The sequence below is a fragment of the Lissotriton helveticus genome, chromosome 7, assembly GCF_964261635.1.
Source record: "Lissotriton helveticus chromosome 7, aLisHel1.1, whole genome shotgun sequence".
Taxonomy (NCBI): Eukaryota; Metazoa; Chordata; class Amphibia; order Caudata; family Salamandridae; genus Lissotriton; species Lissotriton helveticus.
The window spans coordinates 1,866,775,463-1,866,801,196 of NC_136068.1; the positions used below are offsets into that span (position 1 = coordinate 1,866,775,463).

A 25,734-nucleotide genomic window follows, 5' to 3' on the forward strand; every position below is an offset into this window, starting at 1 on the left:
AGAGGTTTAGTTTTCTTTGCCAAGAATCTATCCAAGATTTCTCTTAGGTTCTAATCAGCTCCATACCTTAGTTTAGAATGAAGGAGGTCTGGTATCTCTGTCTCGGGACTCGATTTCCCAACATCCTGTGAGGGGAGCTTGGAAACACTGTAGCTCGATTCTCAGTGAGAGAAAGGACAGCGTCTCTTTCAGTGCGTCAGCTGGAGGGTCGGCTATCTTCGGCACTTGCTGTGGCGAGCTGCGTCGGGCACGTAGATAGTCGAACTGCTCCAAACCACTGTGTGTTAGCTAGAGCAAGTGAAGCCATATTTATACATTGAAGGTGCCTAGTTTGACGTAAAGTTGGGCATAATAATGTCACCAAAGAACCCCAAGGGAATGGTAGTTCTTTGAAAATGCCATGATTTCTAGGTCAAATCAATATTCAAGAATGGGGATGTACCTGACTGCTGAAGCCGAGTTTTCCAAGAAATCGTTGTGGCTTTTTGGAACTAGTGGAAGTAGCCATGCCTGTATTTGGACTGGATGGGTTATGTCTAAACATGGACATGATTTCTGTGCCTATACTGGGGCAATGTGAATTGTACCTATATAAGGGCATGAATCGCGATAGTTGTGCTCGGGTCCAAAAATGCCATACAACAAGCTATCTAGGTGTCAGTCTTACAGGCATGCGGAACCAGAGAACCTTCTGACTTGTAAGTTCTAAATCTCGAGAGGACTCCACATGTGAAATTTCCTTTACTATAGGGATAATATAGCAGAGATAATTACTCCATTGCATACTCCTCTGAAATAGGAGTATTTTTGTCACAAACCAATTCTTACATAGGCCACAGATCTGTCACTGCTTGAGGCACTTGCCTTCCTTGCTCAAGCTCAAGGCACACTCAGCACTGGGTCAACCCAATTGAAAATCCATGAGGAAAGGTCCTTATCTGTAAATGTCAAGGTCTGCTTCTTTTGTGGACAGGTAATACCCCAATCACCATTAGTTCTGTTCTTAAACACCAGCTTATGTCAAAAGAAAACAGAATGGGACCAAATTGTAGGCGCTGTACCAGCATACTGGCTGTGTCAACAATACCTCCATTACTGGAACCCAACATTTTTTTGTCGAATGCTACACTCCAACCCTTGCACAGTGTACTTTTTAAACCATTTTTAGGTTTTGAGCCTTGAAAAGCTGCAGGCCTTTGCACCTCAAGAAGGCGAAACACATGTTGCCTCTTGAATGGCTCACCTACAATGTCCTCCCATGGGGTTTCCTTCTCAAATTTTGGATATTGAATCTTCCAGTGATTTGATATCAAATTACAGAATTTAGGCTGTATTCTACAGAATTCCTTATAGTCTGAAACATACATTTTGCTCTGCGTAGAAAGCATTATTATGTGAATATCGCAACAAGAGTATGTGTGTATATGATCACAATTTCTAATTCTTAATGCAAAAGAATATACTCTTTTAAGATTATCACTCAGGTAGATCTGTGTTCTGAAATATATTCAAAATTTAATTCATTTGCAGTTTAAATTATAGTGTCACCACCTCATACCTTTTCTCCTAATCAAAACTATATAAGGTTCTGCAAACCGATGAATATTGAATGATTCGTGTTAGACTTTGACTGTTCTCCAGATGGAAAGAGGGAAGAAGTGAGAAGGGTAGGGAGGGGGGAAAGATGAAAGACAGAGGAAAGAGAAAAAGAAGGGGCATATTAACTAGGTGGCGCTATAAAATTATGGCCACTTTTGCAGCCGTTTTCGACCAAAAAGCGGCGATCATTTTATCGCCTTATCAGCAAAGACACGCTATCTCGTGTTTTGCTGACTTAGCGCCCGTTTCCAGGACGCCTTACTTTGCATCGCTAATGAGATGCAAAGTAGGCGTGGCTGTGAAACCAACCAGGTAAAATATCACAGGCAGCTTTTCGTTATTAACAAGGAAGGTTAGCGTTTATTTAAATCGCGTTAAGTATGCCTTAATGCAGGAATTTAACGTCTGTTAAATTCCTGACTAAGGCATACTTAACATGGGGGTGGATTTTTTGGCTAAGACCACAGGCCCTATCATCTTGGATATTGTCGTTATCCACCAAGGAAAACGGCGATATCCACACTATCTCTGGAACTGTTATCATCTCGGCGATACACATTGTTGATAACCCGCTAACCGGGCGATAAATTCCAGAGATAGCCGGCGATAAATACGCAAGCGCTAAGCACGCTTTGGAATATTTATCGCCGCCCATTGTTGATATGCTCCGAAGTCAGTCTAGTTGTTTGCAGATTAAAGTGAAGCTGCCAAATTAAAGATTCCAATGAGATTACGTCAGCGAGTAATGCCAGGATGGCCTGATAGCCATAGAATGAGCATACGTTGAAGAAAATTCAATTTTCTTTTCCATGTGGATGAACAGGATTCAAAATAACAACCAGATTCTTCCATCTGCATTCATCAGACTTATTAACACAAGTTGAATGTTCACAAGTAAATGTGCAAGCTAGTGTATGTCATTACATGCATTGTCAAGCAAAAGATTTAAGTTGCTAGGATTTTCAGATTGACAAAGGCAAAAATAAACGATGGGTAAATCAACATACCAAAATGATTCCTATGTGGATCAGCAGATGAGAAAATGAATAGGGAATAATAAGGTGTGGCCACGTGAGAAGACACTTGTGAAGAGGAGCTTAACAAGAGGGCATAAAGTGGTAAAATATGTTCACTTAAACAATGCTTTTGTACCTTTTATTGGTCCATAGTATTTTTACAAGCACTTTTTATTGATGAAGCAGAGGCCTGTTTTTACAGATTGCAGAACTTTATGAATATGTTTTGTTTTTGTTAGCGTCTGCTTTAGTGTATTGGAGGATACAATTAACACATTCCCGACCATTTTGCCTTGAAGGTGGATATAGAAGAGGGAGCATATTGGGTGGAGCAAATGTGGAAACTAGAAGGGGCCATTTCTTCAGAAAGGAAAGGCAGATTTGAGAGAGCCGAGGAACTGTAATGTGGTGACTGTCAAATAAGTAACATGATTCTTTTTTTGGTGAGTCTGGGAAAGGAAAGTAATTGTGATAATTTGGTGAAAATGAAGAGGGAATCAGGGTTTATGAACAGGTGGTCATGTAAATTCAGAGACAATCCAAAGGAAAGAAAATTTGAGATTTTGAACTGGGCAGGTGAATCATTGAGGATGAAAGTGAATAAGGACTTAAATTGTGAATAGAGAGATTTCTTGTGTTTTACCTATCAAGCTTATCTAGTCATGTCTGGGAAGGTTGAAGAACAATTGCCAGGAAAACTTAATTTTTCTAATGTAAGGTTCACTGAGAGAGTGTTATCTTTGGGTGAAGAGGTAGATTTTGGAGGAGAAAGAAAGCATAAGTTGATGTAGTGTGAGGGAAAAAAACAAACATAATATGGGCAATGTGCACATTTTGAGAGTTGTGGTCTAAGTGGGAAAAAGAGTCAGGAAGCTGTGCGAAAGATGAGACAGGAATATTGAGCTAAAATTGATAAGGCTGAATAGTGGAAGTAGTAGTGTGTCCATGCATGGTATTTCAAACATGTCCATCATCTGTACCCTCTTTGCAGTGACAAGTTGGAAAGAGTTTGCTTGCACGGATTGGTGGATTGGACAGCAAAAGTTTGGCCTGTATTACCCAGAGCACAATTTGCCATCATTGGAAAGTTAGAAGAAAATGTATGATGTTAGTATCCCAGATTAGAAGTGACACCAAATAAAATTTAAACAATGACAAAGCATTTGATCAGATTCATGTGTAACCATGGCATTAAATTAAACACACATGCAGAGTTCCACAGGCCCAAAAGTATTTAGGCGTCTGCCAAATATTCTCTACTTCTAATTTATGACAATATGGAGTGGGGCATGTCTCAGTGGTCTTTTCATTGTTGAACTGGGATGCCGTGTTTAAGTAAGCTCTGCTTTCAGTTGTGATAGTGAGAAATTGCTGGGAGGTCAGTGGAAAAAATTAGCTCTGTCTCAAGAAAACTAGGACAATTCCTTGATTGCTGAGGGCCACTATGACTCAGAATTGTCAGGCTGTGATTTGTAAAAGAGGAGGAGGCTTATTAAAGTAGAGCATTAATAGTGATGTAAATTCATGAACATTATATATTCATATGGTAATTCCTGAATTATCTCATTTTAAAAATGAATTATCATGTAATACGGTCTGAATTATTATGTAGAACAGCATGTGACTAAAGTTCAAGAATTTATGTCAATTGATCTCGTTCAAGATCTTGCCTATATTCATTCGCCTCATTATCATGCCAGCCCAAAATAGACCCTGGAGGCAGGTCATACCAATCCATGGGTGTTTATAGGAAAGTTAAGAATTAAAGGGGCAGATTTACAATAACTGGCGCATCCCCAGGGATGAGGCAGTGATTGTGCGCCGCAGCTTTGCGACCCATGGTGCGCCGCATTTACAATGCGGCGCAACATGGGGCGAAAACAGCACAGATGCGTCACGCATCTGTGCCGTAAAGGCGGCGCATTGCTGGAGTTGTGTCACCAGCGCGACGCAGCTCCAGCAAGGTTCGGGGTGCCCTATCTGTTCAATGCTGCGTCAAGCCTTACGCCAAGCAGGCGCAGGGTTTTGACGCAGCATTGGCCTAAAAGTGACTGAGTGAAATCTTGTAGATTTTACTCAGCCACTTTTAGGAGGCGTTCCTGCGCAGGAACGTCCCCCCCCTGCGCTGGAATGCCTCCTAATGGCGCAGGGCTTTACAACGTGACGCATCTCCCAGAGGAGAAGTGTGGCTCACTGGTTAGAGGAGGCAGACCCGGACGCTGAGATCAGACCCGGGACCAGGGTTCAATTCCCGACGCGGCAGGGTCTTGAGCCCAAAATGTCTATGGACTCGGTAATTCTCGCTTCGGTGCCTACTCGAATCACAGGTTCACACTCTGCAACTCTGGGCAATAGCTTGCTTAATCTCCACTACGGCCCCCCGCGGCGGGATGCCTGGCTTTCACCTTGGGGATACCCAGTAGGGGCTATCTCACTGGGAAAAACCAGGACGGGTTCCCAATGCAAAGCGCTTTGAGACCTGGCGGTGATATTGCGCTATATAAAAACCCATCCATCCATCCACCCCATCACGTTGTAAATACCCCGCACCATGGTGCATCTTTTGCGCCGCCGCTGCGTCACAAAAGTGACGCAACAGCGGCGTAGAAGAGGCGCAAGGGGCTTGTAAATCTGCCCCTAAGTGATCTGTGAGGGACCATATTCTGCCGTATAGAATGTGAAATCAGAAGAGGCTTATCACAAAGGTGAATTTACCTATGGGTTTAGCGATATGTGTAAATGTGCTTTTAAAATTTTTTGTTAATTTACCAATTTTGATTAGTTACTTTTTACAACTGTCAGTTTATTACAAAGTGTAGCCATACAGGGGTGATCATCTCCCAATGCAAAACCGTAGGCAAAAGTTAAAAACGTTATTAAACTCAAAACAAATTTGAAAAATAAGTTTATGTTAAATATTAACTTTAACAAAATAAAAATAGAAGCTTCTTATTTTAAATAAATATTTACTAAAATAAATATAAAATTATTCATTAACAAATATATTGAACAATCCCACCTAAAGTAAATTGCCTATATTTATCACGTATTGGAAAGTGTGACCGCCCTGCTTCCAGCAGTAACGGCCGCTCCTCACGAAGCTCCCCGCCTCCAAGTGGTATCGTTGCGCTTCCTAAGACCACCGCTGCCTGCTTGCTCGCCTAGCTGCTGCCATTGCCAGAGATCGTGCAAACATAGTATTGCATGACGCTAGGTTGCCTGACTGCCTGCACTAGCCTGCATTAGCGTGCGTGATCATCTATCTGCGCGAAGACTGCCTGGGTGCGCTGTAGACCTGTCCTCAATTGTGCCTGATTGTATGTAGTAAATTGTTTTGTGCTCATTTACTCTCCCCCGATTGTGCCGCTACCTGTGCTCCAACCCTGTGGCGATTTTGGCTCGCTGCCATTTTGTGGGATCTGCTGCTGTTGTTGTTGTTGGTTCCTCTCCTACCCGGATCTCCGCCCCGCTTCCCGCCTCCCAGCTGACCCTCCCTCCCACTAATACTATCTACCCTGATCCCCGTGTGTCTCGCTGTGACCGCCCTGCTTCCAGCAGTAACGGCCGCTCCTCACAAAGCTCCCCGCCTCCAAGTGGTATCGTTGCGCTTCCTAAGACCACCGCTGCCTGCTTGCTCGCCTAGCTGCTGCCATTGCCAGAGATCGTGCAAACATAGTATTGCATGACGCTAGGTTGCCTGACTGCCTGCACTAGCCTGCATTAGCGTGCGTGATCATCTATCTGCGCGAAGACTGCCTGGGTGCGCTGTAGACCTGTCCTCAATTGTGCCTGATTGTATGTAGTAAATTGTTTTGTGCTCATTTACTCTCCCCTGATTGTGCCGCTACCTGTGCCCCAACCCTGTGGCGATTTTGGCTCGCTGCCATTTTGTGGGATCTGCTGCTGTTGTTGTTGTTGGTTCCTCTCCTACCCGGATCTCCGCCCCGCTTCCCGCCTCCCAGCTGACCCTCCCTCCCACTAATACTATCTACCCTGATCCCCGTGTGTCTCGCTGTGACCGCCCTGCTTCCAGCAGTAACGGCCGCTCCTCACGAAGCTCCCCGCCTCCAAGTGGTATCGTTGCGCTTCCTAAGACCACCGCTGCCTGCTTGCTCGCCTAGCTGCTGCCATTGCCAGAGATCGTGCAAACATAGTATTGCATGACGCTAGGTTGCCTGACTGCCTGCACTAGCCTGCATTAGCGTGCGTGATCATCTATCTGCGCGAAGACTGCCTGGGTGCGCTGTAGACCTGTCCTCAATTGTGCCTGATTGTATGTAGTAAATTGTTTTGTGCTCATTTACTCTCCCCCGATTGTGCCGCTACCTGTGCCCCAACCCTGTGGCGATTTTGGCTCGCTGCCATTTTGTGGGATCTGCTGCTGTTGTTGTTGTTGGTTCCTCTCCTACCCGGATCTCCGCCCCGCTTCCCGCCTCCCAGCTGACCCTCCCTCCCACTAATACTATCTACCCTGATCCCCGTGTGTCTCGCTGTGACCGCCCTGCTTCCAGCAGTAACGGCCGCTCCTCACGAAGCTCCCCGCCTCCAAGTGGTATCGTTGCGCTTCCTAAGACCACCTCTGCCTGCTTGCTCGCCTAGCTGCTGCCATTGCCAGAGATCGTGCAAACATAGTATTGCATGACGCTAGGTTGCCTGACTGCCTGCACTAGCCTGCATTAGCGTGCGTGATCATCTATCTGCGCGAAGACTGCCTGGGTGCGCTGTAGACCTGTCCTCAATTGTGCCTGATTGTATGTAGTAAATTGTTTTGTGCTCATTTACTCTCCCCCGATTGTGCCGCTACCTGTGCCCCAACCCTGTGGCGATTTTGGCTTGCTGCCATTTTGTGGGATCTGCTGCTGTTGTTGTTGTTGGTTCCTCTCCTACCCGGATCTCCGCCCCGCTTCCCGCCTCCCAGCTGACCCTCCCTCCCACTAATACTATCTACCCTGATCCCCGTGTGTCTCGCTGTGACCGCCCTGCTTCCAGCAGTAACGGCCGCTCCTCACGAAGCTCCCCGCCTCCAAGTGGTATCGTTGCGCTTCCTAAGACCACCGCTGCCTGCTTGCTCGCCTAGCTGCTGCCATTGCCAGAGATCGTGCAAACATAGTATTGCATGACGCTAGGTTGCCTGACTGCCTGCACTAGCCTGCATTAGCGTGCGTGATCATCTATCTGCGCGAAGACTGCCTGGGTGCGCTGTAGACCTGTCCTCAATTGTGCCTGATTGTATGTAGTAAATTGTTTTGTGCTCATTTACTCTCCCCCGATTGTGCCGCTACCTGTGCCCCAACCCTGTGGCGATTTTGGCTCGCTGCCATTTTGTGGGATCTGCTGCTGTTGTTGTTGTTGGTTCCTCTCCTACCCGGATCTCCGCCCCGCTTCCCGCCTCCCAGCTGACCCTCCCTCCCACTAATACTATCTACCCTGATCCCCGTGTGTCTCGCTGTGACCGCCCTGCTTCCAGCAGTAACGGCCGCTCCTCACGAAGCTCCCCGCCTACAAGTGGTATCGTTGCGCTTCCTAAGACCACCGCTGCCTGCTTGCTCGCCTAGCTGCTGCCATTGCCAGAGATCGTGCAAACATAGTATTGCATGACGCTAGGTTGCCTGACTGCCTGCACTAGCCTGCATTAGCATGCGTGATCATCTATCTGCGCGAAGACTGCCTGGGTGCGCTGTAGACCTGTCCTCAATTGTGCCTGATTGTATGTAGTAAATTGTTTTGTGCTCATTTACTCTCCCCCGATTGTGCCGCTACCTGTGCCCCAACCCTGTGGCGATTTTGGCTCGCTGCCATTTTGTGGGATCTGCTGCTGTTGTTGTTGTTGGTTCCTCTCCTACCCGGATCTCCGCCCCGCTTCCCGCCTCCCAGCTGACCCTCCCTCCCACTAATACTATCTACCCTGATCTCCGTGTGTCTCGCTGTGACCGCCCTGCTTCCAGCAGTAACGGCCGCTCCTCACGAAGCTCCCCGCCTCCAAGTGGTATCGTTGCGCTTCCTAAGACCACCGCTGCCTGCTTGCTCGCCTAGCTGCTGCCATTGCCAGAGATCGTGCAAACATAGTATTGCATGACGCTAGGTTGCCTGACTGCCTGCACTAGCCTGCATTAGCGTGCGTGATCATCTATCTGCGCGAAGACTGCCTGGGTGCGCTGTAGACCTGTCCTCAATTGTGCCTGATTGTATGTAGTAAATTGTTTTGTGCTCATTTACTCTCCCCCGATTGTGCCGCTACCTGTGCCCCAACCCTGTGGCGATTTTGGCTCGCTGCCATTTTGTGGGATCTGCTGCTGTTGTTGTTGTTGGTTCCTCTCCTACCCGGATCTCCGCCCCGCTTCCCGCCTCCCAGCTGACCCTCCCTCGCCCCTCCCCCTCCACTATCCTTATATGACAGATGCTCTCTCGCGCAGCGTTAACGCGCAGCGGTCGCGCCCCATGCGTGCCGAAGGTGCACCAAAGGTAAGCCCGTCTACGCCCGTCCGAGCCTGGACCGCGCCCAGCGCCCGTCCCCCTGCCCTATGCCGCTCCCAACCCCCCCATAATAACTTATGATGCCGCTACTCTCCTCGCCCTCAACGCCGGACGCACCCCACTTTGCTGCAAAGCTACCCCAGGACGTACCCACGGCCCATTCTCCTGCCTCTTCTGTAAGTTCAACTGCTTCAGGACCCTCACCAAACACACTTCCTCTACACTCAGCTCCGAACCCAACAACTTGAAATGCATCCTACTGAACACCCGCTCGGTCCACAGACATGCAACCGAACTCTGGGACCTAATCGACACTGCATCACCTGACATCGCCTTCCTCACTGAAACATGGATGAATGCATCTTCTGCCCCCGACATCGCCATAGCCATACCGAACACTTACAAGATCATTCGAAAAGACCGCACCGATCAAACTGGAGGAGGCATCGCCATCGTCCATAGAAACACCATCAAAATTACAACCAGCTCTGACGTCAGTCTTGCAACCGCCGAACACCTCCACTTTCAGATCCACACCGACCCCAGGACCACACTTAGAGGAACCCTCATTTACAGGCCCCCAGGCACCCGATCTCAATTCAGCGACGACATCACTGACTTCGTCAGCCCGCACGCCCTCGCCTCCAAGAACTACATTCTCCTAGGAGACCTCAACTACCACCTTGACAACATTCTCGACAACAACACCACCACCCTTCTGGACAACCTGTCCAATCTCAGACTCAAACAACTTGTTGACACCCCCACCCACATAGCCGGACACACGCTCGACCCTATCTTCACCTCCAGCAAGCACATCTCCTTCGATCACACTACAGCTCTCCACTGGACGGATCACAGCTGTGTTCACTTCAGCTACAAAACAACCCTGACCCACAACCGTCCACAACCCATTCCCCGAAGAAAATGGAACAAAATCACCACCGACCAACTCCTCACATCACTCAGCCAAAACACTCCCACCCTAGCAACGGACCCAGACCTAGCGGCCACCAACCTCAGGCAATGGATTACCCACAGTGCGGACGAACTAGCACCCCTGAAAAAACACCAGTCGCAATCATCCAGCAAAATGGCTCCCTGGTTCAATGATGACCTTAAAAAATCCAAGAAGACATGCCGCACCCTGGAGAAGAATTGGAGAAAAGAACCAACCTCAGACAACATGGCCTCCCTCAAGACAGCCACCCGCAAACACCACCAACTGATTCGATCCGCCAAGAAATCAGCATTTAAGGACCGTCTCGACAACAATTCCCATAACAGCAAAGAACTCTTCAATATCGTCAAAGAATTCACCAACCCTTCAGCAGCATCCAACGACATCACTAACTCCCAAGACCTCTGCGATGCGCTATCCTCCTTCTTCTACAACAAAATTGCCAACATCCACAACAGCTTCAAGAATACTCCTAATGACCAATTCACCCCACCCCCTTCAGATCCCACCCCTCCAACTAACTACCTCAACTCCTGGAACCCAATCACCATTGAAGACACCATTCGCCTCATGAACTCAATCCACTCTGGCTCACCTTCTGACCCCTGTCCCCACTACATCTTCAACAAAGCTGACTCCATCATCGCTCCCCAACTCCGCAATGTCATCAACTGCTCCTTCAACTCCGCCACCTTTCCAGAAATATGGAAACACGCCGAACTCAGCGCCCTTCTGAAAAAACCAACAGCAGACCCCTCAGATCTGAAAAACTACCGACCCATTTCCCTCCTCCCTTTCCCGGCCAAAGTCATCGAGAAAGCCGTCAACAGCCAACTCGCAGCCTTCCTTGAATCCAACAACTCCCTGGATCCCTCACAGAACGGCTTTCGAGCCAAACACAGCACCGAAACCGCCCTCATCGCGGCAACCAACGACATCCGAGCACTCCTGGACAACGGTGAAACAGTGGCCCTCATTCTACTCGACCTCTCCGCCGCCTTCGACACTGTCTGTCACAACACCCTCATACAACGCCTCAACAACATCAGCATACAAGGAAAAGCCTTGGACTGGATCATCTCGTTCCTAGCCGGGAGAACCCAGAGAGTCCGACTCCCCCCTTTCTACTCAGAGCCCACCGAAGTCATCTGCGGCGTACCTCAAGGCTCCTCACTCAGTCCCACCCTCTTCAACGTCTACATGAGTCCCCTCGCCTCCATCGCGCGTCAACACAACCTCAACATCATCTCCTACGCCGACGACACCCAGCTAATCCTTTCCCTCACCAAAGACCCCAACACCGCCAAAAACAACCTTCACGAAGGTATGAAAGAAGTAGCCGAATGGATGAAACAGAGCCGCTTAAAACTCAACTCAGACAAAACGGAGGTGCTCATCCTAGGATCCTCCCCCTCAGCTTGGGACGACTCCTGGTGGCCTTCCGCTTTGGGATCTGCGCCCACACCCACAGACCATGCACGTAACCTCGGCTTCATTCTAGACTCCTCCCTCTCAATGTCCAGCCAAGTCAACGCCGTATCGTCCTCCTGCTTCAACGTCCTTCGCATTCTCAAAAAGATCTTCCGCTGGATCCCCCTCGAAACAAGAAAGACTGTCACCCATGCACTGGTCACGAGTCGACTGGACTATGGCAACACACTATACGCCGGAATTACAACAAAATTGCAGAAAAAGCTCCAGCGCATCCAAAACGCATCAGCGAGACTCATTTTAGACATCCCGCACCAAGAGCACATCACCGGTCACTTAAAAAACCTCCACTGGCTTCCCGTCAACAAAAGAATTACTTTCCGCCTTCTTACCCACGCACACAAGGCCCTTTATAACCTACGACCCGAATGCCTCAACACCCGAATGTCCTTCTACTATCCCACCCGCCAACTAAGATCATCCAATCAAGCCCTCGCCGCAGTCCCGCGCATCCGAAAAACCACCATGGGTGGCAAATCCTTCTCCTTCCTGGCTGCCAAGACCTGGAACTCACTCCCCACCCACCTCCACCTCACTCAGAATCACATCTCCTTCAGAAAAGAACTGAAAACATGGCTATTCGATAAACAGTAAACCACTCCCCCCAGCGCCTTGAGACCCTCTGGGTGAGTAGTGCGCTTTATAAATGCATGAACTTGAACTTGAACTTATGCAATGTATTAAATTACATTATTATTTTTTTTAAATACTATATTTACATTTATTTTAAAATTGAAGAACAATAGCTTAAAATCAATTATTTTCCTTTATTTATATGTAATTTCTTAACATTAACCCGTTTAGCGCGGTGCAAAATCCGCTGCACTGCGGGCGTTCTCTTGAGCAGGTGGGGCCGCGTCGGCCAACGGACGTGCGCAGCACTACCAAGGTAGTGCTTGCGACGGCCGTTGGCTGACGGCAGCAATTAACGGGTTAAATTAAATTTATAGATATATATATTTTTGGAAAAGTAGAAATATTATTTCCTATTGTGTTCTATTGTAAGTCTCCACCTACTTTATAGTCAATGTGAGAGTGTTGCAGTACCAATGGTTAGCCATTCAAGGTGCTGGAATTACTCTAGTTCTCAGCTGAGTACATTTATGACGGTTTGGGGTCCTTTTTAGGTTTCGAAACTTGGCGAGGGGCGAAGCCCCTCCCAGATCGAAATCTATTGTTTTCAATAGTGAGGTTAGGACAGCCTCTGTTTCCAATTGGCTAGCTCCATAAATGGAGACTAGCCATTGGGAGACAGAGGCTGTCAATCGCGCTTTCTCACGAAAACGCGATTCGGGGGCGTTTCTGGTGCTTTTTTTAAGCCCCGCCCCTTTGTCCCGGGCCGCGCTGCGATTGGCTGCCGGCCCGGGACACCCCCGTGACGTCATTCCCGGGCCGCGCTGTGATTGGCTGCCGGCCCGGGACACCCCCGTGACGTCAGCCAATCACAGCGCGGCCCGGGACCTGACTTGTTTTTTCACTTCCTTCGGGCAAAAGTAGTTAAGGCCGGGCTATGAATGGATGAATGAATATTCCCACTTGTGTAGCACACCCACTGACCTTATTGTCTCCAGGTGCTGAGCAGAGTTTTTTTTTGTATTGGGCAGACCATTCCAGTGCCAGCCCTTTTCTCTTTCTAAATTAAGTGCGTGATAAGTCAGTTAGCTAATTAATCACCTCCTAGTATTAGATGAGCTAATTCGATTAGCAAATGGCCTGAGGCTATTTGGCAGACATTTGCTGACTTAAAGCTCGGACTGTGGAAAGGTGTGCAAGCGTCTCGTATACACCTAAAAAAAATCTATCAAAATCCTCGAAGTTCCATTAGATGATGTGTTAGTTGCGTATATGCACAGTATAGCCCTCTGTGATATTTTTTGTCACTGTGCTTAAAAAGTATCCGTGACGTTAGCATAAGGCGCTATATATAGCAGTTCTGTAAACGCTTTGGTTATGTGTCTAGAAATCTTCATACATGAAGGGGTTAACACTATATTGCCAGTGTCCTTGTACAAACAAATCCTAACCTGGAAGAACCGGGAAAAAAGGAAGCGGTAACAAACTATTCTGAATTCTTTAAATGCACCCGAGCAGTGAGCTCCTCTGAAAAACGTGACCTCCATTTTGGCACAGGGCGCGTCATGCGCCAAGCTGGTTCCCATTTTCTCCAGAATGCCCGCGCGCCGCCGCGCTTCCGCGTTGGGATGGGGCGCGAGAGCTGTTTGGGAACGAAATTGGTCTTGCAGTCAATCGCCCCCGCTTGACTCGCAATTAGCTCCCTCACCTCCGCTTTTCCTTCACGGAGTCCTGGTGACAGTTAATGGGAGTCAGATGGAAGCCATAGGTGGTGCCCACCCGCCCCGGCACTGACCCTCTTCCTGGAACAAGTGTTCGGCTAATTGGCTCCGGTGCTGCTCGAGCCAGCGCGCGCGGCCCGGCCTCCCCGGGCAGGAGGCCCTCGCACCCGGCGCGCGGCCAGCGACAGCACGTGACACGCAGGGCATTTTCACTTCAAGAGCAGCAGTTTCTTTCATAGATGGCGAATGCATGGCCTGGCCTGGCTGTTCCCAAACTGAATGAGTATCTTCACTGCTGAGCTAAGGACAGGGTGCAGCAGGTGCAGTGGCACCGGGGCACATTGTGTAATGAGCCACCCGGCCCCCTCAGATAATTTGTAGCGCATTCACCCTCCTGAGCCGGGCTCGGACCAGGGGGTATAAATAAAGGGTGACGTCAGCGCTCGTGGCTGGCAGCACAAACTGGGTATAGGAGTGGCCTCCCCTTATTGTGTGTGCACCCAAAAGTATAGGCCTTCCCTACCTCCCCACAGATCTGGTACCCCTCCCCATAACACATTGAACCCTGATTATTACTGTATTTCACAATCTGAACAACGGCGAGGGGGCCCACTTCCTTGCTCTAGAACCTATGGCACACTGGCTACACGCCTGACTACAGGTACACCGTATATGGCCCTGCAACAGCGGGGTAAGTCCAATACACACCGATGGAATGTGCAAAATATGACGGTGTGTCGCTTGCCCGAGGCCTAAATGCACCTGCAAATCTGCAACAACACAATCTGAGCACCACTCTTGGACCTCACACATCACACCATCCTCCTCACATGGTTGGTGTGGCGCAGCGGCCAGAGCTGCCGACTCTGGAGATCCGGGTTCGAGTCTCGGCGTCGGCGCTACATCCTGTGACTCTGCGCAAATCATCTAATCTCCCCGTGCCCATGAACTGCTCCTTGATACCCTCATGTGTGATAAGCTGTGCTGTATAAATCTTCAAACTAGCTAAGGGGGCACAACAAACTGAGTAGCAGCTGATTTATCAACCAAGACGATTCAGCTAATCACCAGGGACATGACCAGGGAAGGATTCTTCCAATGGGCAGCAGGCAGTCTATTTCAGAGGTGGATGGGCCGCCATGACTCAGGCATGAACCCACGGCCTCTTAGTAGCACCAGCCCCCTGCAATGTGCGGCTAGTTTGAACTGTTTTGCTAATTTTGGTTTCCAGTCCAGCTTTGGATATGCGGCTCTATATATATGGTCCAGCCATACTCATCCCGGCATAGAGTCTTCCATGGCTGACGCAATACACACATTTTTTTTTTAATGGTACAGTTTGTGCCATGTCCCATATTTTTCAAGATATTTTTACAGGATATTTTTCTCAACATTTGAATATTTACTCTTTCAAAATAATTAAAAACCACAAGTGCCACAAACCATAGCAGCTTGCGTACTGTTTGAGTTGTTTCCGTACTTCTGTGATAGGATTTTTATCTTAACGAATTTGAACGTGGCTTAGTGGCAAAATTTCAGGAATTTCATATAACAAAAATAAAGCAAAATGCCAGAAATTACACAATATTATGGCAGCATAACAGAAATTTCACCTCGACCTACTTAGAGTGCGTTATAAAAAGGGTTTGACACATATTACCATGCCAGATTCACTTTAAACAGCACAAACTTTACCTAAGCAGAGAGCCTTTCTCTCCACTCATAGGGTCATATGACCAGAATAGCTCACCCATAGCGTTGAAGCTGCCCTCAAGGTGTCTGCTGTCTTTCACCCCTCCTTGGCCTTGAAGGTAATCAATGCTTGAGGCGCGATGTGATTGATGGCTCTAAGGTAGTGTTGATGGCTTTCGAGCTGGTGCAGCACGTTCTCTAGTCGGGAAGGATTAGTACTCTACGCGTCAAGGTGTTTTCACACTCCAGGGTGAGTGATACATTTATGCTCTCTGAATGCCAGCTCACATGTACTTGGTTTTTATATGCTATGCTGTCTCACACTATGTTGAATTTGAAAAACATCCTTTACTATGCAGCCAAAACTACGCACTACATTACAACACGGGCAAAACAACAAACGCGTTGTTACCGCGTATTCCATTACTATGCTTTCCATTACCACACAAGCCGCTACAACGACTTGCATTAGGGAACATGCTGTTGGATTTTAAATCCAACACCTTCCCTACTGTTTCACAGACTGGAGTTGGAATAGTAATATATATATTGTTCCAATGTCCAGCACTTCCTTGAGGCAATCGTTGTAACGACTTGTGTGGTAATGGAATGCGTGGTAACAACACGTTCTTTGTATTGCCCGTGTTGTAATGGCATGCGTTGTAAGAGCATGCGTGATTGTGTCATACATGTGTTAGATTTTGCAAGGCTGCCTATGCTACGGAGAACCTAGCAATGGGATGGTATACGGGCTGAGACATGTCTGGATAAGGGATGAGATATGTGATAGGATGGGATATGGAATGGGATTGGATATGAAATGGGATGAGTTGGATTAAGTTTGGCAATGGGATAGGATATGGGATCCTATACGTGATGGGATGGATTGGGCAAGGATATGGAATGTGATGGTATATAGCAGTGGTTCCCAAACTGTGCGCCGCGGCATCCCGGTGCCCAGGGGCGCCGCGCACACACTGTGGGAAATTGCTACAGAGCATGAGTGAGTACATGGAAGGAGCGCCTGTTGGAGGTATGCCCGGAAGGCTCAGGCATCCAGGGTCGGGAGGCAGGAGGGGTCTGCCACTGCTTGGGAGAAACTTCAAAAACTTTACATTTTCAGATAAAAGAAATGAGAAGTTACCAGCCAGGAAGGGGCAGAAAGAGGAGGGGGTACAGGAGGGAGAGAGAAGACTAAAATAGAAGAGAGGCAGAGAGGAATCCATAACACTTAAAACACTTTGGCAATCCATGTGATAATAGGAAATGCCAACGGAGCGCGCACCAGCCTCAGACTGAATGGAACCCAGTCCAGAAGAGAGAGAGGGAAGAGAAAAGACAAAACAAGCATTTACAATGCAACGGTTTCGCCTTTGGAAAAGTTTGAGCTATTGGCATTGTAAATGACAACATTTGTATTTATGTGTTGGTTTTGAAAACAGATAAATAAATGGCATTGTCCTTTACATTGCCAATAGCTCTAACTTTTCCAAAGGCGAAACCGTTGCATTGTAAATGCTTGTTGGCTGTTGTTTCTATGTATATGTAGTTTGTGAATAGGAATGTCTTTACTCTCTTCAAGGTGGATGCATGCCCCTCCCTAAACTCCTCGTTCGCACTCCCTTAATCCATCCTTGCTTTTTCATAACCCTTCATATTTAATAGTAAATATTCACCATTTTCAAGCCACTGCCCATCCCCTCTCAGGTTATAGTGTTTTACAAATTCACATACCTTATCTGCATGTTCAAAGATTCCATAGTTGGGGTGAAGATTGCTGTACATGAAAGATAGGCGAGACTGAGGCAGAGACCTCTACGCACATATGTGTGAATATTTTTGCTTACTACATATGTCGTATACCATTGCAGGTACTAATAAAAATACTGCAATATGCATTTTGTGAGTAGGCCCCAGAGTGTCCTGTTTCTTAAAAAAAACTTGACGTTCTCATATAACAACATTGTACAAAACATAAATTACATTGATGTTGTTATGGACATGTTGATCAAATTGATTTGGCTAACTATTAAAATTGGTAGGTTTTTCCATTTTTGCAACTACACCATGGCTTGTCAAATGAGAGTGAACATGAAGAATTATCTTGAAAATAAATGCTGTTACATTGTGGTAAGTACATCAAGAGTACCTTTACAACAAGACTATTCATATTGAGAGTACTGTTACTTCACATCTTTAATGCAGATTGTGCTGCAGCACTTTTCTGACTGCAGCACAAGGCGCAATGGAAATATTGAAGTTTCCGACCGCATCCTAATTTGTTGGATGTACCCGCCGACTACTAGTTGGTCGGTTTCCATTCTAACACGATGCCGGTCGGACTTGTGTGTCATAGATATCACTTACCAACAATACTGCTCCATTGGGTGCAGAGTTTTGACTATGAACTCAAATGGGTTGATTTACCGTTGCTGCAAGAGCAGAGGCACTTTATTTAAAAACATCTTGCTAACCACGCAGGGAAGCTCTATTATAATGAATGACCAACGTGAACTTTCAATAAGGCCCTATCTAATACGTCATATACCAGTGGCGGCCACCACAAACAAAGGCGGGACAGGTGGACGGAAAGCCGGAGGGGAAGCTTGGGCGAGTGAGTGGGGGAGGGGAGTGTTAGAATATATTCAAATTTAAAAACGTACCTTAAGGTGCTGGCCGCCAACCTCGTTGTGCTTCCTCTCTCTTCTGCTCCTGGTGCTGGCAGCCCCAGCAACAGACTCCCATCCAATCCCCATGCTCTTCTCCTGCTAGGAAAGCACTGTGGAATTGGCCTGAGCGGGCTGACAAGATGCTCGGCTCAAGCCCGGGCTGTTCAATGCAGCCGGGCTGGAGAAACCAAAATGTGCATGTGTGTTTTGATCGGCCTGAGATGGTCGGCCAATCATATGCGCACTTAGGGAGTGCACATAGCACTCCTCCTCCTGTGCCCCTCCACTCCCTGTACAAGCTGGCTCAGAGCTGGCAAAGAACACAATTAAACAATGCTAGGACACCATTTTATTTTTCATTTTATTTTTCATTTGCTGGCTTTACACTAGTCAGTGAGGCAACACTCCTCCGCCATTGCAGAAGTGCCAACCCTGTCATATTCATTCTCACAAATGTATTTAATGTTTCAGGTGCCTTTCAAGGTCAAGCCTGATGACGGCACAACAAATCTAAGAAACTCCATGACATTTTGAGTCATATTCACCAAAAGAGCATAGTTGTTTAGTTTTCCAATATGTTGGAACAGTTCCTATTTTCAAAGGTATACTGAAATCTTTTTGGGAATTTGTTTCTTGCTTGAGCATTTATACACATGTATGTTTTGCACATGCGGAAATTCTAAAGCACGTGCTACACATCCTTAAAAGACATTTTATGTAATGTAATTTATCTACATGGTTCCGCTAAGTTTTGTGAATCACAAGCATGATCTTCATTTGTCTGTGCAAGTTGAATTTACACTTTCTCAGATGGGCCCATTGAGTTATATGTGCGTTAAGGCTAAGATAAGCTCATCTTTCACAGTCTGTAATGACCTGACCATACTTCTAACTGCATAAGGGGCTCCATTCATTAATTGGCAGATAGCATGGCACACAACATTCCCACCCCTGTCTGCTGCAATCTCATTGTTAACACTATGCAGTGCATTGCTGTTATTAATTTATCTGAACCGAATAAAGGATAGTTTCTTACTACTTTCTTTTTTGAAGGAGATTTCTGTCTTTATTTATTCAGCAGGAATCGCTGCAGGGACCCTGGATGTCTCCAACAGCCACAGATCCTCAAATTACTCATACTTTTCCCTCTAGGTGAGTAATTAATGCAGAAATAATTTAGGCAGAAATATTTGATTGGATATTAATATCTCCCTCCATGTAGAACATCCTATAAGATTTGAGGGTGTCTCCTTCCATTTTAATCCTAGGAAGTGTAATTATTCTTGCCTTTCACTGCAGTAGAGTTGCGGTCATTTTCAGAAAATGAACAAAAATGTCAAGATTTGTGTTGAGAATATTCCCCTAACTGACCAAAAGTGTTAAACTCCTCCCACATGTTGGCTGTGCTCCAAAAATGGCCTTATATGTACATGAAATTGTCTTTTGTATTCCAGTTTCCGTGCCAACTTCTGTTCTAAGGTATCGTGAGTTTTTGCAGAGTATGTAGGCTTGTTGAAACTCAACACCACAGAGCTATTGATATGCATTCATGAATAAAATATGTTTTAAGTCAGTAGACCCATTTAAAACTCATCATATACACAACCCTTTGAGTCCTGCCTTTAGGTATCACTGTAATTGCTGATGCCTATGCTCATCAGTTAAACAACAACATCCTTGGAAGGTCATATAGAATGGTTAATTTTAATATCAGTCAGAACAAGATAACACTGAATACATAATACATCTTGTAATAATTCACATGTGTGCTAGCAATGTTGAACTCCTGCATCAAAATCTATCACAAAGCATATAGGTCAGTGAATGAGATGCGTGTTAGTGGTGCACATGGAATGCATGCAATTTACAGTGTTTAATGTCATGCAGAAGCTATTATTTTACCTTTTGAGCTTGTCCATGAAAGTGGAATTCCCGGAATGTGGCCCAGAACCTGTCCATGCTGCAAATGAATTGTCTCCTAAGTAGTGTAGAAAAGGTGACATGGAACACAATACAAGCAAGAAACTGGGGCCCCATTCACCAGGGTTAGGAGTGAAAACAATAACTACTAATAGGGATGCAGCAGGCCTGCTATATTCCTGCATGTACATGTTCATCATAGATTCATCTACTCACTCAGTAGGGTCTTACTCATCCAGCCTTCTCTCTCTCTGTGCGGCAAGTTTGCACTATTCCTGTCTCTTTAAATTATGTTTTTCATTCACCTCTAATCTCTAAGTTTTGAATACTGCCATAGCCCCACAAACCAAATGTCTTCACTTGGGCATGTGTTATCTATAGTATGCACTGACCTGATGTGCACCATATCATACTTTTAAAAGGGTGCACAAGATGCAGACTATTTCTCCACTGCACAGCGGCGAACTTGTGCCTACCCTGGGGGAAGCACATTAGTGTAAGGTGGACTTGCTGTGTGAAGACACCAGTCCACCTTTCACTGCGCAGGCATGAACCAGCCAGCACTGGAAAGGGGGGCATAGAATCCTCTGCTGGTGGGAGGCAGTATGTAACTACAACTGCCTGCAGGGGGATGTCAGGGGAGTTCAAGGAGACTCCTTTTCCCCCTTTTAAAGGATCACCCCCAGGGGCACACTGATTGTGCAATACCACATTGTGTTGCATACCCTCTCCGTTCTTTGACAGCTCAGCTTCCTGTGTGCCTCCAACTGTGAATCAGCTAGGCTGTAGCTGTACATTATTATCTCATGTGCTCAAGGCCTCACCCCATGCAAATGAGTGAACTTCCTGTTAATTTCCCACCAGAGCTGTATGTGTGCCAGTGCAATCTTCACTACAGAAGGTGTACCATAAGCATCTGCAGCCCTTCTGTATTAACAAAGTACATAAAGTGAGCGTACATACCGGTGTCCTTTCTTCTCTTTAATTTCTAATCTAATCTCCTTCTATTTTAGTTACCCCTCACTTTATATTCTGTCACTGAAAACTGTGTCTCCCCAATACTGTAGTCAGCCCCTTAATATATTGTTTAAAAAGGCCTTCTAGCTGCAAAATGCAATCAGGTCCCTGACATCATTTTTACACTTCATACACCTTTTTCATCTTATTATTTTTTCAAGTATTGTATTTCAAATTATCAATGTTACACAGGCATCCTCAATATAAGATTGTTAAATTAAAAGTTTAGACTGTGGTCACGATGCAGGTGCGCGCATCTAAGAACATGTATCATGAAACTAGTGGACATCTTGGAATGGATTTTCTTCATTAGATGGCCAATCGCAAAATTTCCATTGAATGCATGCGTATGCATCTTCAAAAAGATCAGCAGTTTAGATCTCAGACCTATTTGCATGACTAACATTTGTTAATAAAGGCCCTAGGCAATGACACAATGATAACCCAATGTAATTAGTAAGGAGGAGATGTGGGCTGGGGGGCAGCGCTGAAGACTTAGGTCAGCCAGAGTCTGGGCAAATCCCTTAACCTCCCTGTGCCAAAAATGTAGGGCCAATCCACAAAGGTCAACTTAGACGTGATGACTGAACTTAGACTTCAGGTATACAACAAGTAACCTAATTCACAAAGGGTTTCCCCACTCATTCCATAGTCCTTGAAGTTGTGGAGGAGTCTCTTCACTCGGAGTACAATCTCTACAATGAGAATTCGCAGTGCCGAGATTCCGCTTCACTTGTGGCAACTCCCCCACAACTGCAGGACCTCCACCACGCATACAGAGGCCCTTTGTAAATCAGGCTCTTAGACTTCAGGTTATAAAGTTATACTTCAGGCCTAAAGTTAGACTTCAGGTCTAAGTTTACATTCGTGAATGTGGCCCGCAATGTCTGGTTCTCATGTAAAAGTGTTTCCCGTTTGAAGTGCAATAATGCACTTGGGCCCCATTTATCACCTGTTTCCATTATAGCTGCTCTGAACACAATTTATAACTAAACGAATAAGGTAAATAGTTGTTAAATGAGTCTGTTTTGCTATTTTCAGAGATATTCTGTCTGAGTAAGCAAAGGGGACCAAGTGGCTAACGTAAAGAAAAGTCAACCCATATACACAGTCGCACACATATATAAATTATATTTGTATGTTTTATATTGTGTGCTCGCATTCCTATTGCATTTACCCAGTACAATTTGGTGTACATATATTTAGTCTAGAAATCTAAAAATGATGAAACAATTGCAGAGAAGGTTGACAAGAGAAACAGTGAGAGGCAAAGGTGTCCTGATGAAGGGTATTGTCCATTTGGGCAATGAGCTTCAGTATTTGGCATGTTCGTCATTAGTGACATGGATGACATAGTTGGGGCGGTGCTGGATGTTTCTGAACTGTTGCAGGGAGGGACTTCTGGCGGGGTGATGTTGCTAATTGATCCAGTATCCTCTAAAATTGATCCCTGAAAGCAGAGAACATATTGGAAGACATTAATTATCACAAAACACAATGTCAATTGAAAGAGATTGACATAGATATTAAACTAGCTCATAGTATGCCAATTGTTCAAAGACCCGAAGACCCAACAACATACAGTTCTGATTGGACTGCTGATGCTCCATCCTCCATGTATTCCAATTTCCTATGATTAGTGACATGTCTCAACACATTTCACTCACAAGCGCTAGCGCACACATGCATGCATGGGTGCACACATTCATGCCATAACACAACCACACCAGCAACTGTGGCTCAAATAAAAGGAGGCACTGAGTGGATTCATTATTTTACTTGTGGAATCTAGGAAAGCTTTGGTCGGCATGTCACTTTTGACCATGCATTTTGGCTTCCTCTGGGAAAAGAGGGTTTATTGATGCACCCTTTCAGGTGCAAATTCCGTGAACCTTCCTAACAGCCCAAGGCAAGGACAGCATGATAGTGATACCGGGACCATAAAGGCCATGGGCCTCATTTATGAGGCCGTGCCTCACTTTTACCCTGCCGGTCCGTCACTTTTTGTGACGCACCAGCATCGTAAAAAATGTGCATTGTTGCACCATATTTACAAAGTGACGCATGTAGGTAGATGCGTCACTTTGTAAACCCCTGCGCTACATTATACCTACGCTAGGTATAATGTATCAGGGGGGGCGTTCTGACGCACGAAAGGGCCATAGAAGTGACGCAGTGAAATCTATAAGATTTCACTGCGCCACTTCTAGGACACAAATGCGTCAATTTCTTACGCCTGCCTCACAGCAGGCGTAAGACTGATGCAGCCCCTTTCACATGGGGCTTGCCCCATGTGAAGGGACATATTGCTGGAGTTGCGTCACTTTTGTGACACACTCCAGCAATGCGTAATTTTTGCGCCATACAGATACGTCAGAAATACTGACGTATCTGTAACTCCTTGCGCCATGATGCGTCATACTGTAAATATGACGCATCATTGGTGTTGCAAGGAGGGCGCAGTGAAAAGTGACGCATCGCTGTTTTCATGCAGCGATGTGTCACTTTTCATAAATGAGGCCCCATATTTCCAAGTTTTCAATTGCATTCCATGTTTGTGTTTTGCGTTTTTATGAATATTTTTCAGGTTCTCATAGGTCCTTTCAAATACAAGTTCAATTGATTTCTTTTCAATTAATACATTTTTTTACCTGTAGGGTCTGATTTAGAAATGATAAAATACATGTGTAGATTTGCTTATGTGGAGCAAATCTACACGTATTTTATAACTTCCCACTTGGTTGCTATTCATTATTTCTGTGTTTAAATGTACCATGAGGTTGGAAAATTATTAGAAAAGCAACACATCACATACATTGTAATGCAAAATATAAATTAATATAATAAAGAAATCAAATAAAAACCAAATCATGAACAATTAAACAGACAGCTACACATGTTGTGTCTTAACTTGTAGGTTTAAAGTATATTACTATACTTTTACAAAAAATGTTTGGTATTCATTTCTTAAAAAATAACATTAAATGTCCCGATACTTTCCCATATGCAAATTTCCAACATGGTGGTGAAGGTATCCACCTACATGTAAAAAGTTACTAGTAATAAATTCAGTCCTTGTCTTCCTGAACTGAAGATGTAAAGTCACATAAGTCTACACTTGGAAAAGACGAACACTGAAAAAGTGAAGACGTGTATCTAGGTGTAGTAGTAGTAAGTATGCATGTGAAAAGATATATGTGTCTATATGTACATTTGTGAATAAGACCCCATTGTCTAGGCCACAATCCACAGGTCTAAACAGATGGAAAGTATTATATTAGCATCATCTGCCTTCTGAGCACTGTCTGTTATTTCACGCTGAAAAAGTGCTACTAATCTCACTCTCTAAACACAGCGGAACACTTTGAAGTGCACAGGATCATAAGCAAGGTTTCGGAAAATCTAATCTATAAAGTAGCTTAAGTGAATGCTTGACACCAAAGAGAATATTCTTCAAATACAAGAGACAAAACAAATTGGTGGTTGGCATGTAGAAGATATTTGCATATACTGAATATATGGTAGGCACCCACAATGGAGAACTAAGCTCCCTGCCTATTCTACTAACCATTTATCCATTAGGGAAAACAATACTAGGGAAAGTATGATAATACCTATAGCTAATATATCATTTCCCTGTCATCAACTTTCTTCCAAACATCATCTTTCATGTTTGATTAAGTGTCTCCTATTTTGTACTGTCAGCCAGCATGAAGGGAACTAGTCTAATTGTTTGTTGGTATAGGAATTTATAGGATCACATTTATGCCTTTAGGCCACAAAACAATCTAGTCATTGAAAGAGAACGTCGTTAGAAGCATCTATTCTATATGCTAACCCTATACTATATGCCTTATGAAACTCAAAGCAGAGACCTGCAGACTCCTAGAGATTACATTTGAAGCCATTGAGGTTTTGAGTTCAAGTATATGGATATGATCTCTCCATTTCATCTGTTTTGATAAACTCTCGGTAATACATTTTTATCAATACACTCTTTCATACAGCATATTCCCTTAGATATTGAGGCACAGGATAGTTTGACTCATTAGGAGTTGGTTATGAAAACACTTCGAACATATCTGGGTACCTATTATTGCCCAGGTATGTACACTGTTATCCTGCAACAATTACTTAAGGGAAGGAATGAGTGGGACAGGGAAAGGAAAATGGTGGAGTGGACTCAATCTTTGTTATTTGGTATATACCATAACATATATTACATTTTAGAATTGCCACCTCTTTTGTCTTTCTTTGAATACTTTTTTAAAAATAACATAGTTGGAACTGGCCCTTCTTGCAGGGTCATCCTCAAACTTTTTGCTTCTTCCTCCCTTATTTTTCCTTACCCGTGGCTGTTGGCAATAGGACTCTGCGCACTTTACCACTGCTGATCAGTGCTAAAGTGCATATGCTCTCTATGTAAAGTGTTTTTCTGATTGGATATACATGTTTGGCATATTTGTATCACCATGAAGTCCCTAGTAAAGTGCACTGGGTGTGCCAGGGCTGGGGATGACAAATGCTACTAGTGGGCCTGCAGCACTGATTGTGCCACCCACAGGAGTAGCCCTAAAATGATGTCTCAGGCCTGACACTGC

General features: G+C 45.5%; 1 protein-coding gene across 1 annotated transcript in view; it reads right to left on the minus strand.

Annotated features, from left to right (window-relative positions):
- Nucleotides 1-22,257: 22,257 nt before the first annotated feature.
- Nucleotides 22,258-25,734, minus strand: part of LOC144770848 (putative DBH-like monooxygenase protein 2) — a 138,202-nt gene continuing 134,725 nt past the window's right edge. The window contains exon 13 of the mRNA XM_078655628.1: nt 22,258-22,583. Within this exon, the coding sequence (XP_078511754.1) occupies nt 22,341-22,583 (243 nt within the window). The 3' untranslated portion in view covers nt 22,258-22,340. The remainder of the gene's footprint in view (nt 22,584-25,734) is intronic.